This window comes from Micropterus dolomieu, linkage group LG08, assembly GCF_021292245.1.
Source record: "Micropterus dolomieu isolate WLL.071019.BEF.003 ecotype Adirondacks linkage group LG08, ASM2129224v1, whole genome shotgun sequence".
NCBI classification, from domain to species: domain Eukaryota; kingdom Metazoa; phylum Chordata; class Actinopteri; order Centrarchiformes; family Centrarchidae; genus Micropterus; species Micropterus dolomieu.
In genome coordinates, this window is record NC_060157.1 from 17,092,337 (window position 1) to 17,120,287 (window position 27,951).

The 27,951-nt window shown below is 41.0% G+C and overlaps 3 protein-coding genes across 9 annotated transcripts; 1 reads left to right on the forward strand and 2 right to left on the reverse strand.

The window, feature by feature from the left end:
- The first annotated feature begins 396 nt into the window (after window positions 1–396).
- On the forward strand, window positions 397–2,953 carry apobec2b (apolipoprotein B mRNA editing enzyme, catalytic polypeptide-like 2b). Its single transcript, XM_046057368.1, has 4 exons — window positions 397–1,102; window positions 1,910–2,090; window positions 2,249–2,600; window positions 2,710–2,953. Exons 1-3 carry the CDS (start codon window positions 819–821, stop codon window positions 2,588–2,590), a joined length of 807 nt encoding a protein of 268 aa, XP_045913324.1. The 5' UTR covers window positions 397–818; the 3' UTR covers window positions 2,591–2,600; window positions 2,710–2,953.
- Window positions 2,851–13,578, reverse strand: LOC123975691 (carcinoembryonic antigen-related cell adhesion molecule 5-like). 3 transcript variants are annotated; one of them, XM_046057366.1, is made up of 20 exons: window positions 13,365–13,578; window positions 13,201–13,283; window positions 13,049–13,087; window positions 12,188–12,244; window positions 11,331–11,621; window positions 10,961–11,230; window positions 10,463–10,744; window positions 9,451–9,711; window positions 7,804–8,097; window positions 7,368–7,640; window positions 6,909–7,178; window positions 6,483–6,773; window positions 5,446–5,718; window positions 5,248–5,362; window positions 4,972–5,129; window positions 4,782–4,883; window positions 4,141–4,209; window positions 3,884–3,943; window positions 3,688–3,759; window positions 2,851–3,561 (listed from the first exon to the last, which is right to left on the reverse strand). In XM_046057366.1, exons 2-20 carry the CDS (start codon window positions 13,277–13,279, stop codon window positions 3,497–3,499), a joined length of 3,321 nt encoding a protein of 1,106 aa, XP_045913322.1. In that variant the 5' UTR covers window positions 13,280–13,283; window positions 13,365–13,578; the 3' UTR covers window positions 2,851–3,496. The 3 variants fall into 3 exon arrangements, with proteins under 3 accessions (XP_045913322.1, XP_045913321.1, XP_045913323.1); XM_046057365.1 differs by having other exon boundaries at window positions 13,201–13,286; XM_046057367.1 differs by having other exon boundaries at window positions 3,688–3,756; window positions 13,201–13,577.
- A 1,992-nt stretch (window positions 13,579–15,570) lies between these two features.
- Window positions 15,571–26,105, reverse strand: LOC123975826 (myosin-binding protein H-like). 5 transcript variants are annotated; one of them, XM_046057609.1, is made up of 8 exons: window positions 25,992–26,105; window positions 25,705–25,900; window positions 25,200–25,339; window positions 24,430–24,589; window positions 22,171–22,307; window positions 18,822–19,008; window positions 18,419–18,481; window positions 15,571–15,881 (listed from the first exon to the last, which is right to left on the reverse strand). In XM_046057609.1, exons 1-7 carry the CDS (start codon window positions 26,061–26,063, stop codon window positions 18,441–18,443), a joined length of 933 nt encoding a protein of 310 aa, XP_045913565.1. In that variant the 5' UTR covers window positions 26,064–26,105; the 3' UTR covers window positions 15,571–15,881; window positions 18,419–18,440. The 5 variants fall into 5 exon arrangements, 4 of the variants coding, with proteins under 4 accessions (XP_045913565.1, XP_045913568.1, XP_045913567.1 ...); XR_006826168.1 differs by lacking the exons at window positions 15,571–15,881; window positions 18,419–18,481 and adding an exon at window positions 19,384–19,551 and having other exon boundaries at window positions 18,868–19,008; XM_046057612.1 differs by lacking the exons at window positions 15,571–15,881; window positions 18,419–18,481 and adding an exon at window positions 19,488–19,551 and having other exon boundaries at window positions 18,899–19,008.
- Between the last annotated feature and the right edge of the window lie 1,846 nt (window positions 26,106–27,951).

A 27,951-nucleotide genomic window follows, 5' to 3' on the forward strand; every position in this document is an offset into this window, starting at 1 on the left:
TTCTGGCCGCACATGGACACACATACACAGAAAAATAACGCACACTCTTACAAAACCAATTTTCCCCCTCCCGCATGCAATGGCCTCAGCAGAGAACCATATTGATGCAGGGTGATTTCATAGATTGATTGTTCACACGCACATGCACACTGGGCCACACTTCATTTCTGCGCTCTTATTCATAGCACAGACACAAATACTCTCTTACACATTGTGGTCGTATCTGTTTGTACTGCATTGCTCCCAACGTTCCCCTATTTGGGGTGCCCTTTAGCTGGCCTTGGTGTATTCCCAAGGCCTAAAGGGCTGCAGGACATTGGATCTGGCACAAACAAAAGTGGTGCTAGTATCAAGAGAGCCCTAGTTACCCCATACACACAGACACACACACACACACACCGCCAAGCATCGTTATTAATAACCTGCCTGTTGCTGGCCTGTTGACAGTTAAAGCCTGGTGGAAAAAAGCGCTACCTCTTGTGTTTGAAATTGTACATTTATACATAGAATAAGGTACTTCCTTACTCAATTTGCCAACTGTATAAAGTGTGTAAGTGATATAAGTCCAGTCTTGCCCTGCCTTCATCATGCAACACATGGGTGCTCACTCTTGTGTTGTCCTTTGGCCTTTTAACAGCCATGGCATGGAAAGGGGGCCTGCCTCGGCCAGACATGCACATGACTCCAACCATAGCACACAATAGGATCTATTTCTGTGTATGCACTAGGGTTATCACTCCACTTACACTGAGAGCGATCTCTCTCGCTCTCTCCCGCCCTCTCTTTATCACAACACTCTCACCCACTTGCCCAAAATCATGGCGGACAGAAACAGCCGGGTCAGTGTTAAGAAGAAAGAGAAGAAGGTGGAAAACAAAACAAATGACGAGAAGGACAAGGAGAAGGAAAAGGGGAAGGAGAAGATCGTAAAAAGGCCTGACAAGCTAGTGAAAAAAACTGAGAAGACGCCTGAGAAGCCTAAGACGGACGAAGAGAAGACAAATGGGGAAAGTGGAGGGGCAACAGGAGCGGAGGCTGTTAACAGTGAAGAAAATGGAGAGTTTCAGCCCATAGAGCTGCCACCATTTGAGATTGTCACAGGGTGGGTAAGATTTAATACCTCTGCCACAAGAGTGAGAGACAGTTTGTGATACAGTTTTTTAACATACCCACTTTTGGTCACTTTGTAGTTGAAGTAGTTTTTCATGTCTTTCTCCAAGTCATAGAGTTCCCAATGCATGGTCTATAGTTGATTTCAGTGAGGAAGGATAGTAATGACTTGCACCTGCCCTCTTTACTAACCCAGCAGTAAGAATAGGGATGAGTCACTCTGCCTAGCATCTGTTCCCCAGTCTTTGTCCTCTGTGTTTGATATCAAAGCTATAAGAAATCTATTTATGTAGTCCATCTGGCTATTCATGTACAATATAACAATGGATATATTCAGACAGAATGGGTATGTGTTTTGTACAGTGGACTGGCACATCCACAGACTGTGGGATGATGTGAAAGCCAAAAATATTTATAGAAACATCAGTTTACTCAGCAGTTGCCTCATTAATATTCCATCCACTGTGTCACCACAGTCTATATCGAAGACTCACCATCATTACTCTTTTACTGTGTCTTGGATGGTTGACAAATGCTTCACAAAATGAGTGACTCATGCTCTTGGTGTTAGTGTCACCTGGATCGGCATTCACAGACAGATTACTTTGAAAGCACTGTTGATAGATAATCATGCTGATGGTTTTTTCACTGTTTCACTCTAACCTGAGCATCATGCACTTAAGGAGCCCCAATGATAATGACAGCTAGTGCTTGGCGTGTGGTGTTTGGCGTTCACTGACGAGAAAACAGGCAACTTCATATTAGATTTAAGAAAACTCTCACTTTCAATCTCCACCAGAGAACAGATGAGTCCGTTCTACTTCAAGTTTCAGTTCAGGAACGTGGAATACTCATCAGGGAGGAACAAGACCCTCCTGTGCTTCAGAGTGGATACACCAGGAGGCAGCACAGAGCCTCTGAAAGGTTATATGGAGGATGAACATGCCACAGCTCATGCTGAAGAGGCATTCTTTCAACAGGTAATGGACGCTCACATTCAGCTTTTCTTACTATAGAATGTTACACACAAGTGAACCCCACAGGAGGTCAGTTTCCTTATAGTTTTCAAGCACTTTTTGTGTTATATGTAAAATATTAGTTTCTTTGACTCCATCTATCTCCACTCTTTCCTTTCCAGGTGCTCCCTAACACTTCCCAAGAGTGCGAAGTCACATGGTATGTATCATCCAGTCCCTGTGTAGCCTGTGCATCCAAGCTGGCCAACATCCTCCAGCAGCGCAAAAAGGTCCGTCTCTGCATATTCTGCTCCCGTCTCTTTGAGTGGGAGCAGCCGGAGATAGTGGAAGGGCTCCGGGCTCTGGTGAGTGCCGGCTGCAAGCTGCGGATGATGAAGCCGTCTGACTTCCTACATGTTTGGGAAACGTATGTGGAGAAGGAGGACCAGAGCTTTACACCCTGGGAGGATTGTCAGGAGAACTACGACTACTACATGGAGAAACTGGCTGATATCCTCAAGTAGATGTGAGTTGGTAAGTATTGTGTGTGTTCTGGGCCTACATGCTTTATTCTTAATAAAAAGCTTTGGATTTAAATGTTTGTCTGGATAATGTTTGTCTTTTGTCCCTTGTCTTGTTACAGGAGCACATGATGGACTAGATCTCCCCACTGACGTGACCACAAAATCGACCTTCTTGTCAAATTCCCACTGGTTAAACGTGTGTTTCTTGCGGTCATATTTACTGGTGCAGATCAGTATTAGTTTGAATGAACAGTCGTGGCAACATTTTGTATTTTTTATTTTGCTAAGTTCATAGGGAGACACAAAATGCTTGAATGGTATTTATACAGCATCACTTATTGTATATAAATATATCATACAATATCCAACTGATTGCCTATAAGATTCAATGCTGAACCATTAACAACATTAAATAAGCTAACTTACATCTACTGACATCTGGTGTTTGCTGTAGGAATTGAAAAATGATCCTACAGATCATCACATATGTACAGTGGATACAATAATTGAGAGCTAAAAATGTACAGTATATGATTGATGATTATCATATAAACCCTCAAGGATAAGCGTATATAGCTAATGGATGGATGGGTGGTATGGCTAACATAGTGAACCTTAGAACCTTTGCGTTCAGGTCAAAGCACACCTGAGGCTGACCATGTAGAGATGAGTCTTAGATGTCTTCTGCTGACCACTGTACACATCTTGGTCTTTCCTCTTTCGCCCTAATGGTAAGCATTGCACAATAGCGAAATTGTCTCTCCAGTTTTCATACAGCCAAACTTTTGTTTTCTGGTACTTAATGAGCCTCACCGGGCTGTAGCAACTCTATAGACTTGTTAATGATTATCGGAGTCTCTTAGTATCTCAACTTATCTAAACTGATGCAAAGAGAGCTTCAGTGACTCATTGTTTAAAGGAAACCAGCCCACCGTCGCTTTCTTTTGTATCATGGCCCTCAGTTGCCACAGCTAGAACACAAGAAGGGCGAGAAGTGGAAAGATGGATTAGAAATACATTATGGTTTCAGTTATAAGACATTGGCACAACGCCTGTCATCAGAGAGAAAAAGTCCACATATAATATAACTTTGTTACCTTGGTCCTCCTGCGAGGTTATTGGTAATGGTGTTGTTTCACTGCAAACAGTGCCATTCTCACCCCCTTCTGCTGGTCAAGTTGTTTAAAAAAAAAAGAAACCAAGATTTCAGTAAGGGATAAACAAAGGGAATTCTCAAAATGTTTGGTTTATAGTTTTTGTATCATATGCTTCACTCATCTGTGGGTTCTTTACCTTTAGCTAAAGCATTAATTGCTTCATCGGTGATGTAGTCAACCAGCGGACAGGGTGCATCTGCGGGGCGGAGGAAGGAACTTTAAAACAAGAGTACCAATGGCTAAAGACAAACTATAAAAGAGTCAAAATGTCAACAAGTAGTTACACAGACAATTTCAAGAATACCAACTACTTGAGAAATGAATCACTAGTGGTGCAGCAGATGCAGAAATGGTGACCGTAACCACAAACCACGAGAGGTGGTGTCAACATACCATTACGGTCCTTTAGCTGGGCCATGCTGAGAAAAAGGTTTGCCTCTTCTGGCTTATCATCATCATCACCTATGGGATAAGAAAAAAATAAGTCACAGTAATTTGAGATGATATAAATTCTTGGGAGAGCGGAAACAAAGTGTGAATACAACATCCATCAACATTTCATCACAATTTAAGTTGACGTGGCAAACGTGTTAGCAAACAGTTTCTTATTTACAAATCCAGTAGCAAAAACATTATCATTCATTTGGAGTAAAGTTTCTGTCCAATATTCACTCTGTTTTAGGTCTTTATCAACTACTGAGGGAAATATCTGGTCCTTTAGCTGCTAAATATTCCACTATGTTCATCAGCTAGTCACTAATTGAGCATGTCTGATGTTCGGTGCCAGGCAGGTAGTATACAGCTTGTTTTTAGAGAGTTTTCACTGAGCTAAAATTGCTCAGAAAAGCCAAGCAGAGCTGGAGAATTGGGTGATAATTCTGTGTAGGTTCACCACTACAAGCAACCACATTGTCATGTTGTTTTCACATTGTCATTGATAAATTGTTACTTCAATAATATTGATAATAGCTACTTTAATAATGAACATTTTTATAATCCATGCACTCAAAAAGTCCCCAAAACAAAAGCCAAACCTCGTTTGCGGATGACCCTCAGGACAATGCATCCAAGGAAGACCACGATGATGCCACAGAAGATACAGCCAGAGATGGAAAGAAGCACCCTCCTCTTCAAAACTACAGATTAAATATATAAACAGAATGGAATGAGAAAGAACAATTGTAGGGTAAAAATGCATAACTTCCAGACCTCTGTTTTACTCACGAAGGTTCTTGGTCTTAAAAGAATCACTGGGTTTCGAATAAGATGGTCTACCGGTGCGACTGCCCTGGCAGGTGTATTGGCTCTGTGCAGGATCATTTGTGGGTGTGACTCTATGTATCTCAGAGGTTGGCCCATCAATACGTTCGTTCTCTTTGGACCTGTTAAATTTTTGCAAGTTTGAATTTTCAGAAATGTGAGAATCCACATGGTACACATATAAATGACTTTAGAAAACTTTACTCTGTAGTATTAATTGGTGTTTTTTGTGACTACTACCAAGTGTAGTTCCAAATTTCCTGGCTATCCTGCACCACACATTTGAGCACCAAACTGTCAGTGGAGAAGACCTCGGACCAGCCAGTTAACAGGATTACATGAGCCTGTGGGCGCTCTGTAGAAACACAATCAAAGTTGTGACATTCAACACGTGCACATACAAAAAAAATGTTAACAGGGAAGTAAAAAAAAACGTACCTTCAATTATGAGTGTTATACCCTGACTCTGGTCTGACTTGAAGACTGTATCCTTTCCTCTTTTAGCTTGGCATCTATATGACCCAGAGTCTGATGTCACAACAGATTTGATGGTGTGATTGTTTCCAGATACGGTGAGTTGATTTTCACCTTTGTACCATAGGTACTCCCATCCAGAGGAGATATTAATGTGACAGCTAAAGGAGACTGAATCTTCAGTGTGCATCACATCGTGCTCAGGATTCTGCGTCAGTATTACTGTGGGTTTCGTATCTGGGGGGTGATAATAATGCCATTGCTATTAGACAGCATTTTAATGTATATCACACTGCACAGCCCAGGGTAAGGAGAAGCTGTCTTTTATCTTTTATTTCCTTTACAAAATGAAACATGTATCCTGAAGAAGAAAACCATTCAGTCAGTTTATTTAATGAAATGGTTAGACATACTGGAAAATACATTAATTTGCTTTCTTACTGACAGTTAGATGACAAGCTTGATACCACTCTCTTATCTGTCCATAAAATATAAAGTGACAGCCAACAGATGGTTAGCTTAGCTAAGCATAAAGACTGGAAGCAGGGGGAAATAGCTAGCCTGTTTCTGTCCAAAGGTAAAAACAACCTCCTTAATAATTAACATGTTATAGCACATTTGTTTTATCTGTACAAAAACCTGAGCGTAAAAACAACATTTTGTGGTTCAGTGTGAGGTTATGTGCGGATTTCCTGGAGTCTTGTTAGAGTTAGGTCGCTAGGCAACCACCAGCTAGCTGTTTCCCCCTGCCTCCAGTCTTCATTCTAAGCTACGCTAACCATCTCCTAGCGTCAAACTGAACAGGATAGATATGTGAGGGGTATCGCTCTTCTAATCTAACTCTCTTCCCAAAATTTCAAACCATTTCTTTAAAATGACATCTTGTTTAGTGTAGGATTGACACTGGCCACCTCTTCCAGTGTGACAAGGAGTCAAAATAAAACAAGTGATTACAAAAGATTTCTCTAAAGAACTGTCAAAAAGGAAGAAACAAATCTCACCGTAAACATCAAGTGTTAGACCCGAACTATGTTTGCTGCTGACAGACCTGCTCTTCAGTTTTCCGGAGCAGCTGTAATGCCCATGCTGTTTGGCCAACGCAGAACTGATGGAAAGAGTAGTTCTATCCTTGTCAAAAGACACAACATCAGCCTGAAGCTCCTTTCCATCTTTGTACCATGAATATGTCCACGAGTCAGAGCTGCCATCCATTCCACAGCGAAACTTCACACTCTCACTGGGAAACACATCCAACCACGGTGTCATCAGCTTCAAAGAAGGAACAGGAATGTCTAAACAGAAACAGACACATTAGGCACTTTCTAATATCCTGAAAGATATCCTCTTTGTATTTTATAGCATGCAATCAATAAGCACAGATGAAGGCAGAATTATTCCTCTAAACAATAAACAGTTCTTTGGCTCACCAATTATGTTTAATTTCCGACTATCACTAGGCGCCGTGTTGTACATTGTTTTGTCTCTTGTGGCCATGCACTCATAAGTTCCGGTGTTAGACAAATTGGCAGGATCAATGCTAAAATGACTGCTGTTGATAGAGAGTGCTTCTCCATTTTTGTACCAGATGTAATCCCAACCAGACGAGAGTTCAACTTTACATTCGAAGGACACTGACTCTCCGGTGTACATCTTGTCAGCGTCTGGATGTTGAGTCAGCAAGGGTTTAGGCTTGTCCTCTGAATACATAAAGAAGATGTGCATCAGTGTACACTTTGTGATATCAACAGTTGCTGTATTTAAACTGTACTTTAAAACATCTGACCAACCAGATAATAGCATAATAAGTGATCAGCGATGCACTGCAGAAATACAAAGTGACCTGCGTACTACAAATAAATGTTTGGAGGAATTAAACAAAAACGTACCTTTTATGTCGAGTGTTACAACCTGACTCTGGTCTGAGTTGAAGACTGTATTACTTCCTCTTTTAGCTTGGCAACTATATGATCCAGTGTCTGATCTTGCAACAGTTTTGATGGTGTGACTGTTTCCAGATATGATGAGTTTACGGTCACCTTTGTACCACTGGTACTCCCATCCAGAAGAGACGTGTATGTGACAGCTAAAGGAGACTGACTCCCCAGAGAACATCACATTGTAGTCTGGATCCTGTGTCAGGATGACACTGGGTTTTTGATCTGAGTAAGTAAATATGTCATTGCCATCAGTATGCACAATGCATCCAGTGTAAAAACAATCTAGCGTTTCACTAGATGTGCCTTAAACAGATATTTATCCCCCTGTTTGCAGATTTAGCTAAATTATTTGTATTTTTGTGCAACTAAAAAAAAGGAAACTCACCATATACTGTGAGATCAAGTGGAGGACTAGGGTGGCTAATGACGGACCTGTCCTTCAGGTGCCCCTTGCATTCATATTTTCCCGCATGGTTAGCTGAAGCAGAGCTGATGGAAAGAGTAGCTCTATTCGAGTCAAAAGACACAACATTATCAGGCTGGATCTCCTGTCCATTTTTGTACCACGTATATGTCCACGAGTCAGAGCTGCCGTTTATCCCACAGCGCAACTTCGCACTCTCAGCGGGGAACACATCCGACCAAGGTGTTATCAGCTCCAAAGATGGAACAGGAATTTCTAGGGAGAGAGAGGCACATCAGTCCCTCTTCATATCCTCTGAGATAACCTGGTTGCATTTGATTTTACCATACAGTATAAAGCCTGAGAAAGGTACAAAAGCATAATTATTGCATCTGCTTATATCACACACACAAAAGCATAATTATTGCATCTGCTTATATCACACACACAAAAGCATAATTATTGCATCTGCTTATATCAATCAAGCTTGCATAAAAGAGGACAACATATTGGGTGTTATGATCACTTGAATACTAAATAGTCATCACATAATAGTCATTTAAAAAATAGATCCTCAGTGAATTTGTCTTGTGATCCAACAACAAAATAAAAGATTCTTCTAAAGATATAAGAACACACGCAGACTTAAATGTAAATGCTCCGTACTTGTATAGCGCCTTTCTAGTCTTTTCGACCACTCAAAGCGCTTTTACACTGCATTCACCAGTCACACACATTCATACACTGAGCCTAAGTGCTCAAACGGAAACTAGCATTCACACTCATTCATACACTGGCGGAATAGCCGCAGATCGGGGTTCAGTATCTTGCCCAAGGACACTTCGACATGCAACCAGGGATTGAAACGCTGACCTTCCGATTAACGGCCAACCCGCTCTACCTCCTGAGCCACAGCCGCCCCATTCACAATGGCAGTCTACAATGTGTGAATTGTAGAAATGGCAGTCTATAATGTGTGAAGACAGGCCAGTCAACCGAGGCACCCATGCTACCAAGTCAACTCAAACCACAATATTCCATGATTCATGTGATTTAGAGAAGAAAGCACGGACTTCAAGTATTAATGTGAAGGAAGCAGGAACAAGTTTCTTAACAGCTGCACAACAAAAATACCTCAAAATGTAAAACTATAGACTGAGCTCATAAACAGTAGGATTTTAGTTAGATTTTGTCCTCTAAACATTGAGAACAAGTTTAAAATTAAAATTAAATTAAAACGGTAGCATGTGTGAAGTGTAAAAATGAGTTATTTCTGACTAGTTTCATTTCATTGGCCGATACTAGCACTCCTTCCCGTACATAAAACTGATATGGGTACAAATAGAGTACACACTTCTGAGCCATCCCTCCCTGCGTTATGCTACACCACCACTTCCTGTTTCAACAGCAAATGCATAAAATAACGGAAGCAAGACACTGAAAATACTCTTTCACCAAATTCAAGAGCAGCCTGTAGGTTCTTGAAACCTTTGGTGACAGCACCAGGACAAAATAAAACAATGATTTAATATACATAGAATAGATGATTAGCATTTTACATATTTACGACACATTTTCTTACTGTAAACACAGTGCTTGAAATAACATCACTTTGCTGTTTTTACCTACCAAGGACAACTTGTGTTATTTTCTCACTGTCGTCTGTTGATATTACACCTCTGGTGGCCCTGCACCAATACTGCCCCTCTTCAGCAGCACCAAAACGGATTTCATGACGGGGGCTGCTGGGGGCAAGGAGATTCTTGTCTTTGTACAAATGATACTCCCAGCCCGAGGACACATCAACTTTGCAAGTGAAGTTCACCGTTTCTCCAACATACGTCGTATTCAAATCAGGTTTCTTGCTCAGTGTTGGTTTTGGTTTTTTTTCTAAAACAGAAAAGCAGTTCACACCATATTACTGCTACAGCCCCAAAACTTGAGAAGCAGTCACATATATCAGCATTTGACCACCCAAATGTATTCTTCTTTTAATCAAGTTGAATAGGCTACTGACATTAGGAAGAGATTAGAGATTTTAAGAACAATATTTATTATATTTAATATTTAGAGTTGAGAAGATCTATACCACTCTTATATCTGTCTTTGTGGTAAACGAAACTACTGCTAACAGCCAGTTAGCTAAAGTTAGCACAAAAAAAGACTAAAACAAAACAAAGGGAAACCACGGCTGTATTATAAGGACTCTCCAATGCATCCATGGGGCAAACAGCTGGCCTGGCTCTGTCCAAATGTACCAACCAGCCCAACCAGCCCGGCAATCTCACAGTGAAAAGAGGACTTAAGGAAATCACTGTTCCAAGCCAAGAAAGAGTCCAGCACATAGCCTACCATAAAACCACGTCATTTTCAGTTTGTTTTTTGTAGGGATTAAACACACAAGATATGACATGTTAAAAAGTGTGCTTTAGAGGTGCTGGCAGGTTTTGTTACATTTGGGGCAGTCAAGACTAGCTCCCCCCCCCCACTTCCAGGCTCAAAGCTATTCTAATCTACTGGCTGTTTAGAGTGGTTTTATATTTAGCTTACAGATATATGCTTTCTCCAACTCTCTCTTTCTTTAAGATAGCTGTATTCATGTAAAGTGTATGTAATGCTATACAGAGGCATGAAAGCTCACCATAAACTGTGACATCAACTGTGTTGCTAAATCCAGAGCTGACCCCCCTGGTTTCAAGATGAGCTTTGCAGGCATAGCCTCCTTGATGGGTTGGATTGGCCGAGGTGATGTTGAGCACCTCTTCCTCCAGGGTAAGGACTGAGTCCTCCTGGAGCTGCTTTTGATTTCTGTACCAGATAATATTCCAGTCCGGGCTGCTGGTTCCACAGCTGAACCCCACTTTTTCACCTTTGAACACATCTGGCCAGGCAGTCTGCAGCTTTAGAGACGGTTTGGGTGGGTCTGAAAATAAGCATCGCAAAGAAATCTTAAAAGTCTTGAAAGAAATTTAAGATCAAACCCAAATAAAATAACTACATACAATCAGAAGGGTGCATCATCTAAACTTCTACTTTCACAGATGAAAGGACTATAGATGTGTGCATAAAGGCTCATGTAGTACTCTTTGCAGTGCAGTTTGACTTAGCTGGTGACAAAGTGATTAAGTTCATAGCTTACCAGAGACCAGCAGAGTTGTTTTTTCACTCTCCTCTGTGTAAAATGGGCCTTTGCCTCTCTTGGCTTTGCAGTGGTACTCTCCATTGTTAGGATGATCTATAGAATCTATGGCATAATGAACATCAGGTACTTGAATTTCATTTCCATTATGGTAAAATAGATATTCCCATCCCGAAGACTTGTCGACCTTGCATGTGAAGTTTACAGACTCTCCGACGAACATCCTGCCATAGTTCAGACTTTGGCTTAAAGTGGGCTTGGGCTTGTTTGCTAATCAGAAAGAAGAAACAAAAAAATTGGCCATTTCAATAAGGATATTAACTACTGTCTAGACAGTCTGCAAAAATATGGGTGAACACATGAAACTTACCATTAACTGTGAGTGTGAGTGATGAACTATTTGCAGCGCGAATGTCCTTTGATTTGTGTTGACCATTACAGGAATAATTTCCAGAATATGTTTGAGCTGCAGTAATTGTAAGCACAGATCCGTCCGGAGAAAATGACACATTTGGATCTGAATCTTGTAGTTTCTCTTCATTTTTGTACCAGATGAAGGTCCAGTCAGAGTTGCCATTGATGCTACACTTGAACTCCACTTTCTCAGACGGGAACACATCCAACCAGGTTGACTGTAGCTGCAGAGATGGTATGGGAGGCTCTGGGAATGTTTTAAAGATATTATTAATTACATTCAGATAATAAAGAAATATTTTAATTAACATTTTAATTCTTCAAATATATATAATATATTATTACAGTTCAGTTTAATTTATCAAATTTTAACAGGCATCTTCTTAAAGGCTCAGAGACCATTTGTTGTGATGATGTCAACTATATAAACTACAACAGTCAGTAAAGTATCTGCAAGAACCTTTTGACAACGGCCGTGGTGATTTCACAGGTGACATTTGCTAATTCACAGCTTAGAAGACTTACTGTCAAAGTCATAGCATTTTTTAAGCTCTGATTTCTCATACATCTGTGTTTGTATGATTTACTATCCAAAATTTACAAAAGTACCTATTCATTATGGGTGGATTTTCTCATTAAGGCCTTACAAAATGTATCATCTTTGCTTTTTGATTTCAGGAAGTAACGTCTTTCCACTAGTAAATCAACAGGATTCCAAATGTAAGCCTTTCAAAATGTAATGAGGATGCATGGTCATGCTAACTCTTTCAGATTGATGTTCTTTCAGTTCTTTAACTGAAATTAAAATCTCACCATAGATTGTTGGACTTTCTGTTGACAGAAGGCTGGTTGGAGGGACAGTGCTGGTGGCTGTGATGAGAGGAGAGATGTAGGGAACAGAATTAAGATCAGAACAGCCTGCATTTGTGCTCTTCCTACATCACAGGTGGAAATATAAGCAGAAATTTGAACAGCAATAGTAGTAATAATTATTTAGAGCTGCAGTAATTAACTGAATTTAAACCAAATTAAATTAAGCTTATATTGAGCTGACACAGGGATTGGAATAGCCAATGTTATACTACACAAGGGGTGGACAAAATAACAGGAATGCCTGACAAGAAAATGCAGTTAAATACCGAAACCCCTCTGAGATTACTATTCACACACATTGCAGGACTACAAAGGACATTATCAAGTGTTATTTTATCCACCACATATACTATTGGATGACACAAGAACAGTGGCATTACAGTTTAGAAAAGCTAACCACGTTTAAAGATGAACTATAGAATAGTGAAATATGAACTTGCACTGGTAGGCCTGTAATTATAGGAACTGCCAGACTCATGACAACAAAGTACTTCATGTTCCGCATGTTAACTTTCCTCATGTTTTACTTCCTGAACATTATTTTTTGCCTTCTTCTGATTTAGTACAAGCAAACAAAATATTTAACACCAGGTAAATTAGTTTAAAATCACAAAAGTTAACTTGGAAACAGAATATTTCCTTATTTATTGTGTATTTTGGGTGAATAAGAAAACGTACTGCTTTGAAGCTTAACGCTTTTATTGTTGATCAAAATTAGTTTGTAACTGCTATTTTAAAATGAGTGCAATGTGCATAAAATACATTGTAATGTCTTGCCAGTGTGTCTGACATGTTTCTTACCATATCCAGTACTCTGAGCTGCACAAACAGCAGCGAAATCTGTCAGATCAAATGAAGGTGAGTGAGAGTGTGTGTGTTTTAAAGTACAAGAAAATATTCTTTGTTCATCACATAAATTGCTATAAAATAAATGCAATTGACGAAAAACTTACACATGACACTGAAGACGCCGATAAGCCACATTTTCCATTGAGCTGCACATGTAGAGGCTGGGTTGCTGAGTTGAGTCATATATCTGCTGTGTAGAGAACTTCTGTAAAGGAAACAAGACTGCAGACTACATGGGCGTGTGTGACAGATTAATTTCTAAACTCACCTCAGGACAACAGCTTTCCTGTCTCTCTGACATCTGCCTTTTTTGTTGTTTAAGCAACAGGAAATATGTTGGTCAACCACACTCAGATGTTTGACTTCTCAACATGCACTGGAACTGCTGATTTGTGCTGAAAAATGTAAGGAAAACGGAAACAATGTGCAAGACAAGTTTGTTAATTGTGTTTGAAACCAAACAAATATTGTGTTTATTGTGTACTGTGCCTGTTTAAAAGAGGGGTTTCCCCTCCAGTTTAAAAAATGTAGAATGTCAAGATTGCCTGACACATTTTATTTTCTGGTAACAGAATCACAAGCAGGTTGAGCAGAACTAAAACCAAATCTCTTTCTCAAACCATCCCGGCCTAACTATCTTACCTTGGTGCAGTTTCAGAGTAGATATTTTTCAACCTGTAGGTGTGACGTGATTTGGGTGACATGAGTGGAAGTTGTTTTTTTCACACATAAGTGAACCAAGACAACTCAGCCAGTAAACCACAAACATCACGACATCCTTACCCCTTCAGTTGAAAATCATTTCGAGACATGCAAATGAAAAGAAGTTATTTCCCACTGATGTAATACTTACATGCACACATTTGACGTTAAGTTGTCACAAGTTATGTATTTTGGCTATTAAGTATGATTACATCAGAAAAAGCACTTAAATTACAACACCTTGTGGTAAAGTAAGATTTCCTGTAGCTCTATGGCTGGCTGAGATGAGGCGTTATTTCTGTGATCCGGTTAGTGGTTATTTTCACTATAGCTACTCACCATTAGGTGTCAGTATAACCCAACCACGCCTCTGAGTCCCTCGGTATACTGTATTATTATTTAAAGCACATCAAATTAGCAGTTTTACACAAACTCGTAGGCCTACACTGACATGCTACTGCATCTAGTGTTACTAAATAAACCAACTTCTTTTTACACAACCAAAACTTTTGTAAAAAGTAAGCAGTAAGACTCCAGTACTATAACACTAGCTGTTACTGTTTGGGTTATCAGGGCTCTGGGCAAGCCAGTGATACACCCATTTCCATGACCCATCAGATTGTGAAAGCTTTATCATTGCCAACAATGTTACTTTCATGGCTATTATCCTAAACTGTTCCTTTATGGTGGTCAGATTGTTACTATACTATATACTATGTTACTATATACTATTTAGTTAGGGTGACAAATTTAAGTTGCTGTGCTGGCAGACATACTATAGGTCAGTAGTGTCTGATAGTAGAGCAGCCACCTGACCTGTGATTCAATCTGAATTTCTTCAGGGGGCTACAACACTGGGGACATTTTGTAGTTGTGTAAACACCCTCTAGTAAATTAAGTAGCAAAAGCCCCCACCCTTTTAAAATACTGGTGCCCTACTGTGGATCTGTCACGTTTTATAAAACAAGAGGGACTTGAGAGATCATGTTAAGGCTTATCTGTGGTGCAAGGTAAAAGGTTTTTCATCAAAGTTTACTTGAGCCGAGTGTTTTGTACTTTAATATTGTTTTTAAAGATTATGTTTAGATTTATGTTACCTGTCTTGTTTCTCCCTTGGATTACCTGTGATTATTTGGTCAATCATTACCTGCACAACAACCCTGGTCAACACACCCCAGCAGGATTCAGGAAGTTTGATGAAATTTAAGGCGAAACGTCTTCAGGCAACCTCAACCCACCTTTGACAAGCTAGTCACCTTAAAGCAAATAGCAATATAATAATTTAAAGGGTCCATTCACCCAATCAATCAAAAAAGCCCTCATCACTGCTTGTGTCTTGCCAAGCAGACAGTTTTGGTTTTACGTGCTGAGTTTTACAGATAAAGACACTATGACGTCTGTTATTTATTTGGTAAAACGTAGGACTAATAAAAATAGTTGACAGCATAGTTTGAGAATTATCCTGAGTAACTGTTGAAAAGAGACGTTGAGGTTTTTCTTATAATGATTTAGGCAACACAAACAAAAATTCCACTACCTACCAGTGAGGTGGCTTTCATCAAAACCTCTGCATGGCTAGATACCACTTTTTGTAATTTGGACCAACCATCCCTTTAATCATTATCCCACATCTTCAAAACCAGCAGATGTGTCTATATACGAGGGCTGTTTCATTATAAAATTATAATGACGTGTGTAGAAATCCATAATACATAACATATAATAAAATACAATTTTTATTACACCATCCATACAGTGATTGCATTAGCATGTCCAAGGATTGACTGTTTTATTAGGTAGTACATACACATACTACAACAAACGGCACATGGGCACAGGCAGAGAAAAAAAATGGCAAATATAGCCTAACATTGAAGTCAGCAGCTAAAATAACATGTAACATTTGGCAAACTGGGATGGGTTGGGTGGCATGGGTCTTCCCTGCATACTGGAAGGAGTAGGTGAGTCTGGGTGTGTGTGGGGGAAGAAATGGATATGTTGGTATGTTGTTCTGTCCCCTTCTTCATTATGTACACACTGCTGCACATCCAGCCACAATGTTTTCTCCATATCTTCAAACACTCTGGACAAGATAAGAGAGACATAGAGAAAGGATTAGATGGATATACAGAATGTGGGCTCCTAGACACACACATATAAACTCACTTAAAACACAAGACCTGGACCTCTGCTGGTCCTTTAAAAGCACTGGTGGAATAATCAAAACAAGAAGATTGATAAATGGGGCCATGAGGTGTTAATAATCACTTCAGTCAGGAATGTTCTGAGAGAAAGTGTGTGTGTGAGAGAGGTTTTGTACGTGTGTGTGTGTGTGTGAGAGAGAGATATCTACAGCGTATTTTCCATCGAGGATTATCTGGCTCGGTTTCTGCCCCCTTAGGCCATTCTCCCTTCTTCTCACAGCACTCCATTCGGCCTGTTGACTCATGGTAATGTGAAGAGATTGACTTTGGGTCACGTCATCTGGAGTCATTTTTAGAAGCTGCGGAGTACCGCGCTGACATCACCCCGGTAACCCCCACCCAAAGGCGCTCCCTACCTAATCCCTCGTTTTCCCCTTGTGGGGCCCTCCCATGTATGGCTGTGCCGGCTGGGAGCCCGCGTCCCCACACTCTGTGTAGACCCACAAGAGCGATCACGGCATCTATAGGGCGCAGTTTACATTTGGCATGAAAATGCGCCTTTGGTAATCTGATCACAAGTGGACAGCTGTAAATACACATGTGAATGCATCCAAACACATCAAGGATGCATTAAGATCCGATCACTTGAGCCAGTTCGTGGGGAGGAGATGGGGGGTGACATGGGACCTCATTTGCAGTACAGTGTGAACATATGTGTCCCTGACCATGCTGAAGGTCAACTCTGCAGTGTGCATGTAGCACAACAACTGCATCCAGTTTATGTGCTCATGTAAAACAACTCAGACAAGGAATTGAGGCCCTATATTCAAGGTTAAGTACCAAAAATGACATCTTCCTCTAAGGGTCCAAGTGTAAAATGTAACTATTAATGATGTCAACTAGGAACAAATCTCCTTGGGGCTGGGAGGCACAGACAGGCTGGTTAGGTTGGAAAATTAGAAAATAGATTATTGCCAGCCTTCTCCAAAATGTAAAAAGCAACGGTGTCTTCCCTTTACATGAGTTTGTGATTTAAGAATAATCCAGCTGCAACAGCAAGATTCTTGATGGAGAAACATGATCACTTGGTCATGGATAACCAAGTGATCACGTGCAAATGTGTGCACATGTGCATGTAAGTGACAGTTGTTGGGGTTGGTGGTGGTGATGGTACAGTGGATAAGACACATCCCTGGGGTGTGAGAGACCCAGGTTCAATGTGTCCCTGAGCAGGACAGCCCTAGTTGCTCCAGAGTCGTGCGACCTCTGACATACATAGCAATTGTAAGTTGCTTTGGATAAAAGCATCAGCTAAATGAATAAATGTATTACAATGTAACGGAACAGCAGTTTAAACTCACATTTACAATAAAACAAAGAAAAACCCAGAACATTTTCCTTACTCGCTGCACCCTCGATCAAAAGCTACCATGAAAAACTACCACAAATAAGTGCATATAAATGTGATGGGGGTAAATAATGAAAAAATCGCATGCACACTGGAGGCGTAGACTAATCACGCTAAAAGCAGCACATATAAATTTGCTACTTCATTAATGTGTGTTTTAATGTAGTCAGATTCTGGTCCAATTTATGCTAAGGAGGAGGTCAGTAAGCGGAGAGGGGAAAAGAGGAGAGAAAGGGAGGGCAAAGGAGAGAGATGAAGGACCTTCCATCTAAAAACAATTTAAATCATGCAATTGGTCCCTTGTTCACGTGTTCTGAATGTACAGCGGGCATGAAAAGTAATAGTGTTTCACACTGCCGTAAAAATAACCCGTGGTATGTTCTTCACAGTAATATAAAACCATTATCCTTCACTCTTTAACCCCTTTACAACCATCATCAACCATCATCAATTGTCTCATCATTCTGCCCTGCTAAAATGTTTGTTTTTTGTCTTTTTCACCTTTTTACCCTCTCTCACCACTTCCTGCTTTTAAAAAAAAAATACTTTAATGGGGCTTCTCCTGTCAGCAGTCGAAATGACAGTGCAAGCAAAGCCTCCCGACACTCCTTGAAAGGCTACACCACTCAAGCATTTAAAAAGCTTAAACGAAGGTCCCATATTAAAAACCCAAACGTGGCTGCCTAATAGTAAGGGTAAAAATAGAACTGTTACAGTTGTAAAAACATCAAATTTGGTATTTCCATTTGACTGACATTAATCCTTGCCACATTACCACATCCAAAAGCAGGGCATGCGATGGACAAGATGTACAGAGGAGGGAGCAGAAGTGGGGCGACACATGTTAGAGGAGAGGGAAGGACACGTTAGTTTTTCATTTTTAATTTGATGCTATGAGTTTAAGAACACTACAATAGTTGTTATTTATTTATCAGAGTGTTAGCAATGGTAGTAGCACTTGAATAAAGATGTTATTTATGAGGAAATGTACAGCGATAAAATTTGCTCCCACAAGTGTGATGTCCGTGTGTTTGACTGAACAAGAATGGATATTTCTCTGTTCCTTACCTCTGGAGGTCTGGGTGTCAGTTTATTTGCCCTTCTCCTTATCTGCCTCTGGAAGAATAATCTCTGTTGGGAGAGAAAGATGCAGCTTATTTATGTTTGTTAAATGGATTTAAGATCGGTATATTGTTACATTTATCATGTTTGGTAAAACATTGTGAAAACTGGAATTAACGACTGGGACCAAAGCAGGGTCAAACAAATTTAAAGGAATAGTTTGACATTTTGGGAGATACCCTTATTTCCTGCTAAGAGTTAGATGAGAAGATTGATCCCACTGTCATGTCTGTGTGCTAAATATCAAGCTACCATTCCAGTAAAGAGTTTAAAAATAGATAGATATAATAAATAGATTCTGACTATGTTCACTGAAAATGTTTTCTCTCATTTGTCTGTAGATACGTACGTTTGACCTCCAGTTTGCAGGAGACAGTGGCCTCTCCTTGGGCGTTCTTGGCTCTGCAGGTGTACACACCGCCATCGAAGCTGCAGGGCTTACGGATCTCGAGGGAGCAAATGCCCTGGTTAGAGATCTGCCGAAACTTGGGGTCGTCACCGATGACCATCTGATTCTTCAACCACTCAATCTTAGGCTGAGAGGTGGAGAGGAGACATTTATAAGCTCAATAACTTATCTACAGCATACCACATTGATTTGTTATAGCTCATGCTGGGCTGATTTTTACCAACGTATGAGACAAAACATTTTTTTTGACATGGTACATTTAATGAGAATATGCCGTTTAGTTATTAATTTTAGTACTTTATAAACTGTGCAATAGTTGGAATGAGGGAAATAAAATCCTCCTTTTGTTATTTTTAAAGCTCTAAGCTCTGACTATTTATATTATTGAACATTTCTAGCTTCTGGCATTTTCCCTAACGTTGCTGTAAACAGTTTTCTTTACTTTTAATACTCCAATTTTACACATGGTTTTACATGTTTTTAGACAAACATTTGACTAGACCTCAGTTTCTGTCTGTTGTCAGCTTGTCTTCCAGTGAGCTCAAGCAGTCTGTGCTCAGTGTGACAGTTGGGTAGAATGGGAGTAACATATGTCTTTTTCCTGACCCCAGGTATGTGTTGCTCCGGGTTTCAGTGACGCTATCCCTGCGTGGATTTCCTCATGGTCCAGCTAAATGCAAGATGACTCTGGTTATTGGATTTCACCTCAGCTGATGCATTTCAGAACAGTTTGTTTCAACCATTCCTTCCTCCTGATGAGTGAAACATATTTAGTTCTGCATTGCTGGTTACGACAAGATTTAAAAATATGTGTTGGTTCTATTTTAGAGACTTATGGGGCTGTCATGCGAGTTCAGGTGGTAAAGAAGGGCAAACATTTTGTGAGCATGTAGGTTTTTCTCTGAGGTAAGAACTGATAAGAGCTGTAAACTGCTTTGTTAAGATCCACTGACTAATATTAACTGAACCGCAAAAAAAAGTATATAAGTTAATTCATCAGGTTTCAAAGAGAAATGGCTTTGACATTTTAAAATTATTTAGCAGTTTGACATTTTGGTGGCAGGATATGGAGGGCAGGGCGTAACATCTAGAAGGATTAGATTTTTTTCTATCCAGTTTAGTTTAAGTTCAATCCAAACTCTAAGAATTTGGAAGGATACACCCGACTCTTCCAGTCATATAAAACCTGCAGGTCTACCAAGGTAACAAGCACTAGCAGCATTATTTGTTGGTGGTGCAATGACATCATTAACTTCAGCAGCAGCATTTCTCTGTGCCAAAGGCTCAAATGCACAGTACTTGGTCTACTGCCTAGGGTGAAATCATGTCCCTCATTTTCATCATCCTTCACCTCCTCCATCAGAGAGATTGATAGAGATGGAGAAGACTCAACAGATGACATTAGTTTTTTACTTTATGTTGTTTGCCCTGCTTAGTTTAACTTCACAAAGACATAAATATGGTGGGATGGAAAAGTAAGAAAGAAAGATAAAATGATAAGAGCAGGAGAGATGAGTAGATGAATTAACATTGTCTTTATCTCTGTCAGTTAAACGAGGAATCAGCCCAGAAAGGCATGGTGATTTGTAAAAAAAAAAACGATTTTGATATACTGCATTTTCAGCCTTGAGCTGTCGATCTGCTCTGAGCAGACAGGCAACAGACAGCCAAACGGCATCCACATTCTTGCACCAAGACTGCAGTATGCTGCTGGATTGGCATCGCCCCACTCTCTGCAGTCTCCCAATTGGGCGCACAGCGAGTAACCAGGATACCAAACCGGCGCAGGAAATTAGCTCAGTTTGCTCCAACTTGCCTTGCCTTGTTTAATTGACAGAAATAACAGAGATAAAGACAATTTAAACCCACCCAATGATCTCTCCTGCTCTTTTCATTTTATCGTCCTTTCTCTCTGTCCTGTCCCACTGTATTTCTGTCTTTGGGCATCAATGTGTGTGGATGTCAGTCACACTGATAGTAACAGTGCTGGTATCTGGACGGGTGGCAAAAATAGTACCTTCTGTGATAAAGCAACATCGCCACTTAGCCATGACAAGACAACAGGCTATACATCTTATCGCTGCCTCTTCTTTGTCTTCCATGCTCATCTCTCCCTTCTCCCTCTCAGCTCCCCATGTGGTCTCTCCCTCTATCTGTGACAGCTCCTTATCAGAGACAGCAGGACAACTTATCACACCACATGCCTTTCTGCTGGACTTGCTCAGCGGTTGTGTGGATTCCTGGACTCCGAGCCAGAGAAGATAAATTGGCTTACTTAACACATGCTTGAAGATGCTTACAGTGTGTAATCACTTATTTTATAGAAGTTATATAAAGAGAGATAAACAAAGCAAGAGAGAGAGAGGACAAGCATGTGTGATAGAAAGAGAGTGGGTGTTCGAAATGCCGTTTTATTTTATGTAATTCATTTGTTTGTAATTATAATTATATGGTACATAGTGATGTGACCACAGCCAAGTGTCTGTGAATGGTGACGATGAGGGATTAACCTGTGACAGCATGTTCAGGTATGGGGTCAAACATGGGTTCAGTACACATTCAGAGTATGTGGGTCTCCTTGTATGAAAGAGGTATTCAGTGACTGTCTTTCTCTCCCCTACAGATGATCCGTGGATAGGTTTTCACACAGCTGGTACAACGCAGTTGCTCTTATAACAGAACTCAACTCACGCTGAGAGCTGTCTGAGGCAAATCAAAGAGAAACTGATGTAGGCTCGACTACTCTGGCATGTGCAGACAGACTGCTGTCCTTGGTGCGAGAAGCCAAGGACACATAATCAACTGCATTTCCACGATGGCCTGCCACCTAAGCTGCCTGCGTCAGCCAGACAACTGTAAAGATATGTTTAACCAGAGCAGCAGCCGCCAAGAACAGTGAGAGACATACTGAAACTTCACATAGACATGCCAGTGTAAGCCCGGACCCACAGTGGATCTTTATAGCAGTGACATTAATACCCCATGTGAAGCAGTATACCACACACTCAAATGATTTATTCAGGGTCCAAAGTCAGAGCAAACAGTTTAAATAAAGAATAACTAATACGGTATGAGAAAAAATAGAATTCAACTCCCTACAATATGAAAGACATACAAAATCTCTCCAAAGAAAATCTCAAGACATAACCCTTCACTTCCAGATGTTTCCCCAGCACTTACTTGCTGTGTTAAGTGAGCATGTGCTCCAAACAACCAATCACAGGTTATAACACAAGACACCCTGGACAAGATGCACTCATAGGATAAAGTGCAGGAGTGGCTGTCTGACCTTGGGGCATCCACGAACAGAACACAGAAGCTTGGTGGTATATCCCACAGTGGCAGCGCGGTCACTGAGGGTTGTGGTGAACTTGGGTGCCTCGCTGAAGTCGTGCTCCTGGTACTCAGGAGGCTTGTAGACAATACCTGCGAACACATGGTTAAGATCTCACTGGCAACTACATTGTGGTATTGTGGAAAATTTCAATACCTGTCTGCAAGGAATAGTAATTATTGACAGCACACAAAGGTTTTTTTTTCTGTGAAGCAGCAGTAGCATACATAGAAGTAGTGGTTAAGCACAAGAAGCTAACTTGTGTTTGATAGTGGCACTATGTAACGTTTGCTGAATTGTGGCTACAAGTGACAGTAATGCTAAATGCATTTAGCTAAAATGCTAAACTACTGTAAGTTGTGGCGAACGTTCTATAAGAAAGATCTTGACCCTCTCACTGTTTTTCTGTTGGAAATTCCTGCAATTAAAAATGGCTTTCATTCACAATTCTGACTTCACCATATCTGGCCCATGGTCGTTCTTCCCGCGTTCCTCGAGCCAATTAGTCCTCGGATGCTGTTCTTTAAATATCTCTTTGTTTCTGTCAGTCTGTTTTTCAAACCTAGCATTGCCCCCACCAACTCCCAATCAGCACCTTGCCCCTCAAGAGAGGTTTCATCTTCTGTCTGTTGGCTTTACTCCACCACCAACAACGTCTAGACTTCCACCTCTCACCTATCTTCATGGGCCTACACTTAAAGAAGATGGGTCCAATTGATCTCTCCTTATTGAAACAGTACCAGAAGTAGAGAAGAGTCATACATGTGATATTTCTTCTTCCAAAACTGACATAGTCCTGATTAAAAGTTTTTGCTAAAGACATATTATAAATGTATTTTGTTGTCAGTGAAATCACTTATAAGTGTGGCTTATCTGTGTCTGACCCTTCTGTGCATGAATGCATTATTTCCTATCATGACATGCTGGCAGCCATGCAAAAATCACAGAAATGTGGCATTGTTGTGTTGCAACATGGTCCCATTTTCATATGATTTTTACATGAAATATATGTCTATGAAGATTCTCAGTCATCCAGGTCATAGTTATCCAACGAAGGTTAAAGTCAAGGGTAACTGGACTTGGTTGAAGATACTGGAAGACATTTCATCCCTCATCCAAAGGACTTCTTCAGTTCTGACTGACTGGCAGGGAAACTCAGCTATTTAACCTCAGTGGGGTCGTTTGCCAGGGTCATCGATACCGCTGGTTCGTTAGTGTTCCCAGTTGCTGTAACGACAGTCGTTACAGTCGTTAGGACTACCGGTGGCCAAGACTGAACGACGAAAGAGGTGTCAAGGAAGCCATCTACACCCGGGTCGAGAAGCCGTCATTGAACAGGGGAGGGGGTCTACGCCACCACTTATCCCCCACTTACAATGCTGTCCTTTCATCACTTCCCAGGAAACTCAACAAACGTAACCTATTGGCCCCAGGTGAAGATACCAACGATGGTCGTTCAGTCTTGGCCACCGGTAGTCCTAACGACTGTAACGACTGTCGTTACAGCAACCGGGAACACTAACGAACCAGCGGTATCGATGACCCGGGCAAACGACCCCACTGAGGTTAAATAGCTGAGTTTCCCTGCCAGCCAGTCAGAACTGAAGAAGTCCTTTGGATGAGGGACGAAACGTCTTCCAGTATCTTCAACCAAGTCCAGTTGCCCTTGACTTTAACCTTCGTTGGATATGAAATATATGATTAACATTTTGAAGAGTACAGAGCACAGACACCAAGCGCTGCTGGCCAGGAAAAGACACATACACAGACATTCCTAAGTGCAAACACAAATCACCAGATTTAGTGCACTGACCTACATAACTACATGACATTCCTTGCAGGGACACACGCACAGGTAAATACACACACACACACACACACACACACACACACACACACACACACACACACACACACACGGGAAGAGCAACATTTGCTCTGCCAGCTGTCTTGATGTTGCCGGAGCCTCTTAAAATTTATTTCAGAAGCAGCTGAGCACTGGCCAAAAGTACAACCCACTTCTGATTACAGTGCCAAGGCCATTTCCACTCAATATAAACACACACATGCACACACGCGCACGCGCACACACACACACACACACGACTCCCACTGACTTACTGCAGCTCCTTAAAGTATAAGAACACACTAAACTCTTCTGTCATGTCAACAAATTGAACCCAGAAGGACTAAGAAATGAATCAAGAAGGCCACCTGTCTTCTGGATGGTGGCCACGTCCTTGGTAACGGTGCTCATCTCGCTGATGCCCACTTTGTTCTCAGCGAACACTCTGAAGCAGTACGAGTTGCCCATGATGAGGTCGGAGACGGTGGCAGTTAGCCTGTGGTAGTGCTCCAGCACCGTGAACCACTCCTGGAGGCGGAGACACAACGGACAGCCTGTTTAGTACAGCACGGACAGAAAGCTATACTGTCATGTGTCCTCGCTGGGTTAGTAATCACCACTGAGGTATCACTCAACCCATCATTAGCCAGATGTTTTAATTTGAGCAACCATCAATTCTTCTGGTCCGGTTTAGCTGTTTAAATTCCACATTCCATTAAACTAAAGCTTCTACCTCCGCACTGGCGGGTTATGCCGCTCTGAAGTGAGTGAAGCAGGTAATCTTCTCAGTAAACTAGGAAAAAACATTTCCCGCAAATCTTCTGCTCAGCCGTGACCCCCTCGTCTCTATCACAGTGAATCAAACAATGTGAATACCGCGACTGCACCGAATAGTCTCACATTCATCAATGACACATGACGATTCTTCATAACCCGTGTCAGTAAGCGAACGAGTGGGGAATATAATCAAAGCATGACAGGCCCAATGATACACGATACATTTGTCTAGTGTTGCTATCAACATCAATGACAGACACTACATGATAGGTATCTATGTTAATCCAGCTTATATCTAAAACTTCAAACATGCTGTCAACGTGATTGGCGTGCTGTATTTGTATGTGAACATCTACCATACCCCAGTCTTTTGGTCGGCCTTCTGGATGGTGTATCCAGTGATCTCTGTGTTGCCATTATCCTTGGGAGGGGTCCATTCCAGAGCAGCATTGAAGCCCCAGGTGTCCACCAGCTTCACACTGGCAGGAGGGCCGGGCAGCTCTGAGGACACATATTACTGTAAGTATTTATTAAAGGATTTAAATCATACCCAGCGTGTTTCTCAAAGCATTAAAAGGTGTCTGCACCCAAACATATATTTGTATAGTAATGCCTCTAACGTCGGGCCATACACTCTAACAGCAGCAGCTGAAAGCAGGGTGAAACACTTTTGGGTCAAAGGGCATCATTGTTAGAGATGTGATGTATGCTGGCCGGCGCTTTGAATTTCTGTCGGAGCGAGTCACAAGTGTCAGAACTAACAAGTCGGCAAGTCAGCTGCACAAACAGCTGAGCAGAGAGTCAACGGGGGGGTTCTGAAATCAACATTTACACATCACAAGCATGTTCACACACAAACGACTTACCCACAATCTGAAGGGTGACAGTGGCTTTGTCTTCAAAGCTGTCCACTTTCACAGTCATCTCGTAAACACCAGAGTCCTCCCTCTGAGCGGTGCGGATAAACAGGATGCTGTCCTTGTCGCTGTTCCTGATGTTGACCCTCTTTGTATCCAAAGGCTGACCGTCCTTAAGCCAGGACACCGCAGGTTTGGGCTTTCCCTGACAAGTTGGAAAAAGAGTAAAGTTTTCTGTGCTATCTGCATATGTTATTGATGGACTTCAGAGCTGGTATGTGTTTGTGCTGGCTTACAAGAAAGGGGATGACCAGGTTTATCTGTTCTCCAACCTGCTTGACGTAGCGGGATCTGAGGGCGCGGGGCATGCGGATCTTGGGACGGTCTGAAAAACAAGAAGTCAGGCGTGCTTATCTTCTGCCTCATCCATGAGTTGTTTTCCATGTTGATTAACTGGTCTGTTGGTAGACGTTGGTAAATTTGGTGTTAGTGAGATCAACCTGGACACCCACGTAAATAAATCATCCACTTGATAACATTAGCTAGCATTGCCCAAATACCAGTGTCCAGACGGTGTGACACTTCCTGTTTGTGTCTAGTGGGGTCATGTATGCTCAAAATGACATGTCAACAAGACCTAAGTAGACCACCCACGCAAAGCTGACAAGAGAACATGACTGAAGGAGCTAAAATTAACCCCTAAGTTAGTTCATAATAGCCAAGTTCCAAACACATCACCAAAAAAAAAAAGAAGAAAAGAATGGCAATTATAATGTATGATTTAAAGCTGCAATGACTCGATTTATCATTTTTCATGAACAAATGTCAAACATTCTCTGGTTTCAGCTTTTAAAATGACGATTCGCTGCTTTTCTTTGTTGTATAAGCAACAGATTGATAATCTTCCAGTTTCTTGATCGGACAAAACAAGCAAACTGAGCTGTGAGCTCTGAGAAATTGTAAATAGCGCTAATAATAGACTAAACTATTAAACAATATTTAAAATCTAAATTGTTGTTAGTTGCAGCTCTGGTGTGTTTGTAAGATTAAATGATATAGTATTGACACTCAATTTATTATACTTAGACAAAGACAAACATTAACATTAAGAACAGATTAAATAGATACCACATTTTAGACATCTCAGACTATAGCTGAAATAAATAAATTGAGACCAGTGTTTCCAGTGATACTTTCATCATTCAATATTTGAAATGTAGTCACAAAACAACAATTACAATCAGAAGTCCACAATCTATGTGGTTATTAAAGTCAAAAGTAAGTCTCATTAATAAATCAAATTATGAGTCATACATAGATAGGGAATCTAGCCAAAGTAGGTTTCTGTGTGTTAGAGGAAAAGTACAGTATCTGGGTACAGTAATATTCATGTTGATGACCCCAACAATGTTAATGCAACTAACTTTTTAAATATGGCCACTTCTTTTAACTTCAAACAACATGTCAAAGGGCAAACACATAACCGTGGTCATACACTGGACTTTTACCCTGGGTGTCAGCATTTCCTCTGTGGAATTAGTGGACATGACCATATCTGACCACAGATGTATTGTTTTTACCTGCGATTCGCCTGTTACTCATGCCGCCTCACCAAGCTCCGTGTGTTCTCGCATCTTTAATGAACAAAGTGTTTCAAAGTTTTGCGCATTCTTTCAGAGCCAAAGCCAACACCTGTCTGATTCCAACACCAACAATCTGGTCGATCACTTCAATCATATCTGCTTGTCGTCACTAAATGTTACTGCTCCTCTAAAGGTTAGGCCTACGTCTAAAGCTAGTAAGCAACCCTGGATAAATGACAGCATTCGCAGCCTCAAAAGGGAATGCAGGAAAGCAGAGCGCAGATGGAAGAAATCCAGTCTCCAAGTCCATTACCTCAGTCTGAAGGATTTATTAATTAACTACAATAACATGGTTAAGGATGCGAGAACACACTATTTTTCTGAACTCATTACTACACATAAACACAATCCCAGGTTTCTGTTTAAGACTGTGGATCAGCTGGTAAACCCAACCCCTCCTTGTGCCTCAGCTGGAAGTAATGATGACTGTGAATTGTTTTTATCTTATTTTACCAATAAGGTGGTGTCAATCAGAGCCTCTATTACCCCCGTGGCCTCTTACTCAGAGGTTCCTCACCAGCAACAAGAGAGTTTTAACCAGTTTTATCCCATCGACTTGTCTGAGCTTTTAAAAACAGTATCACAAATGAGAGTGTCCTCCGGCCCACTTGAT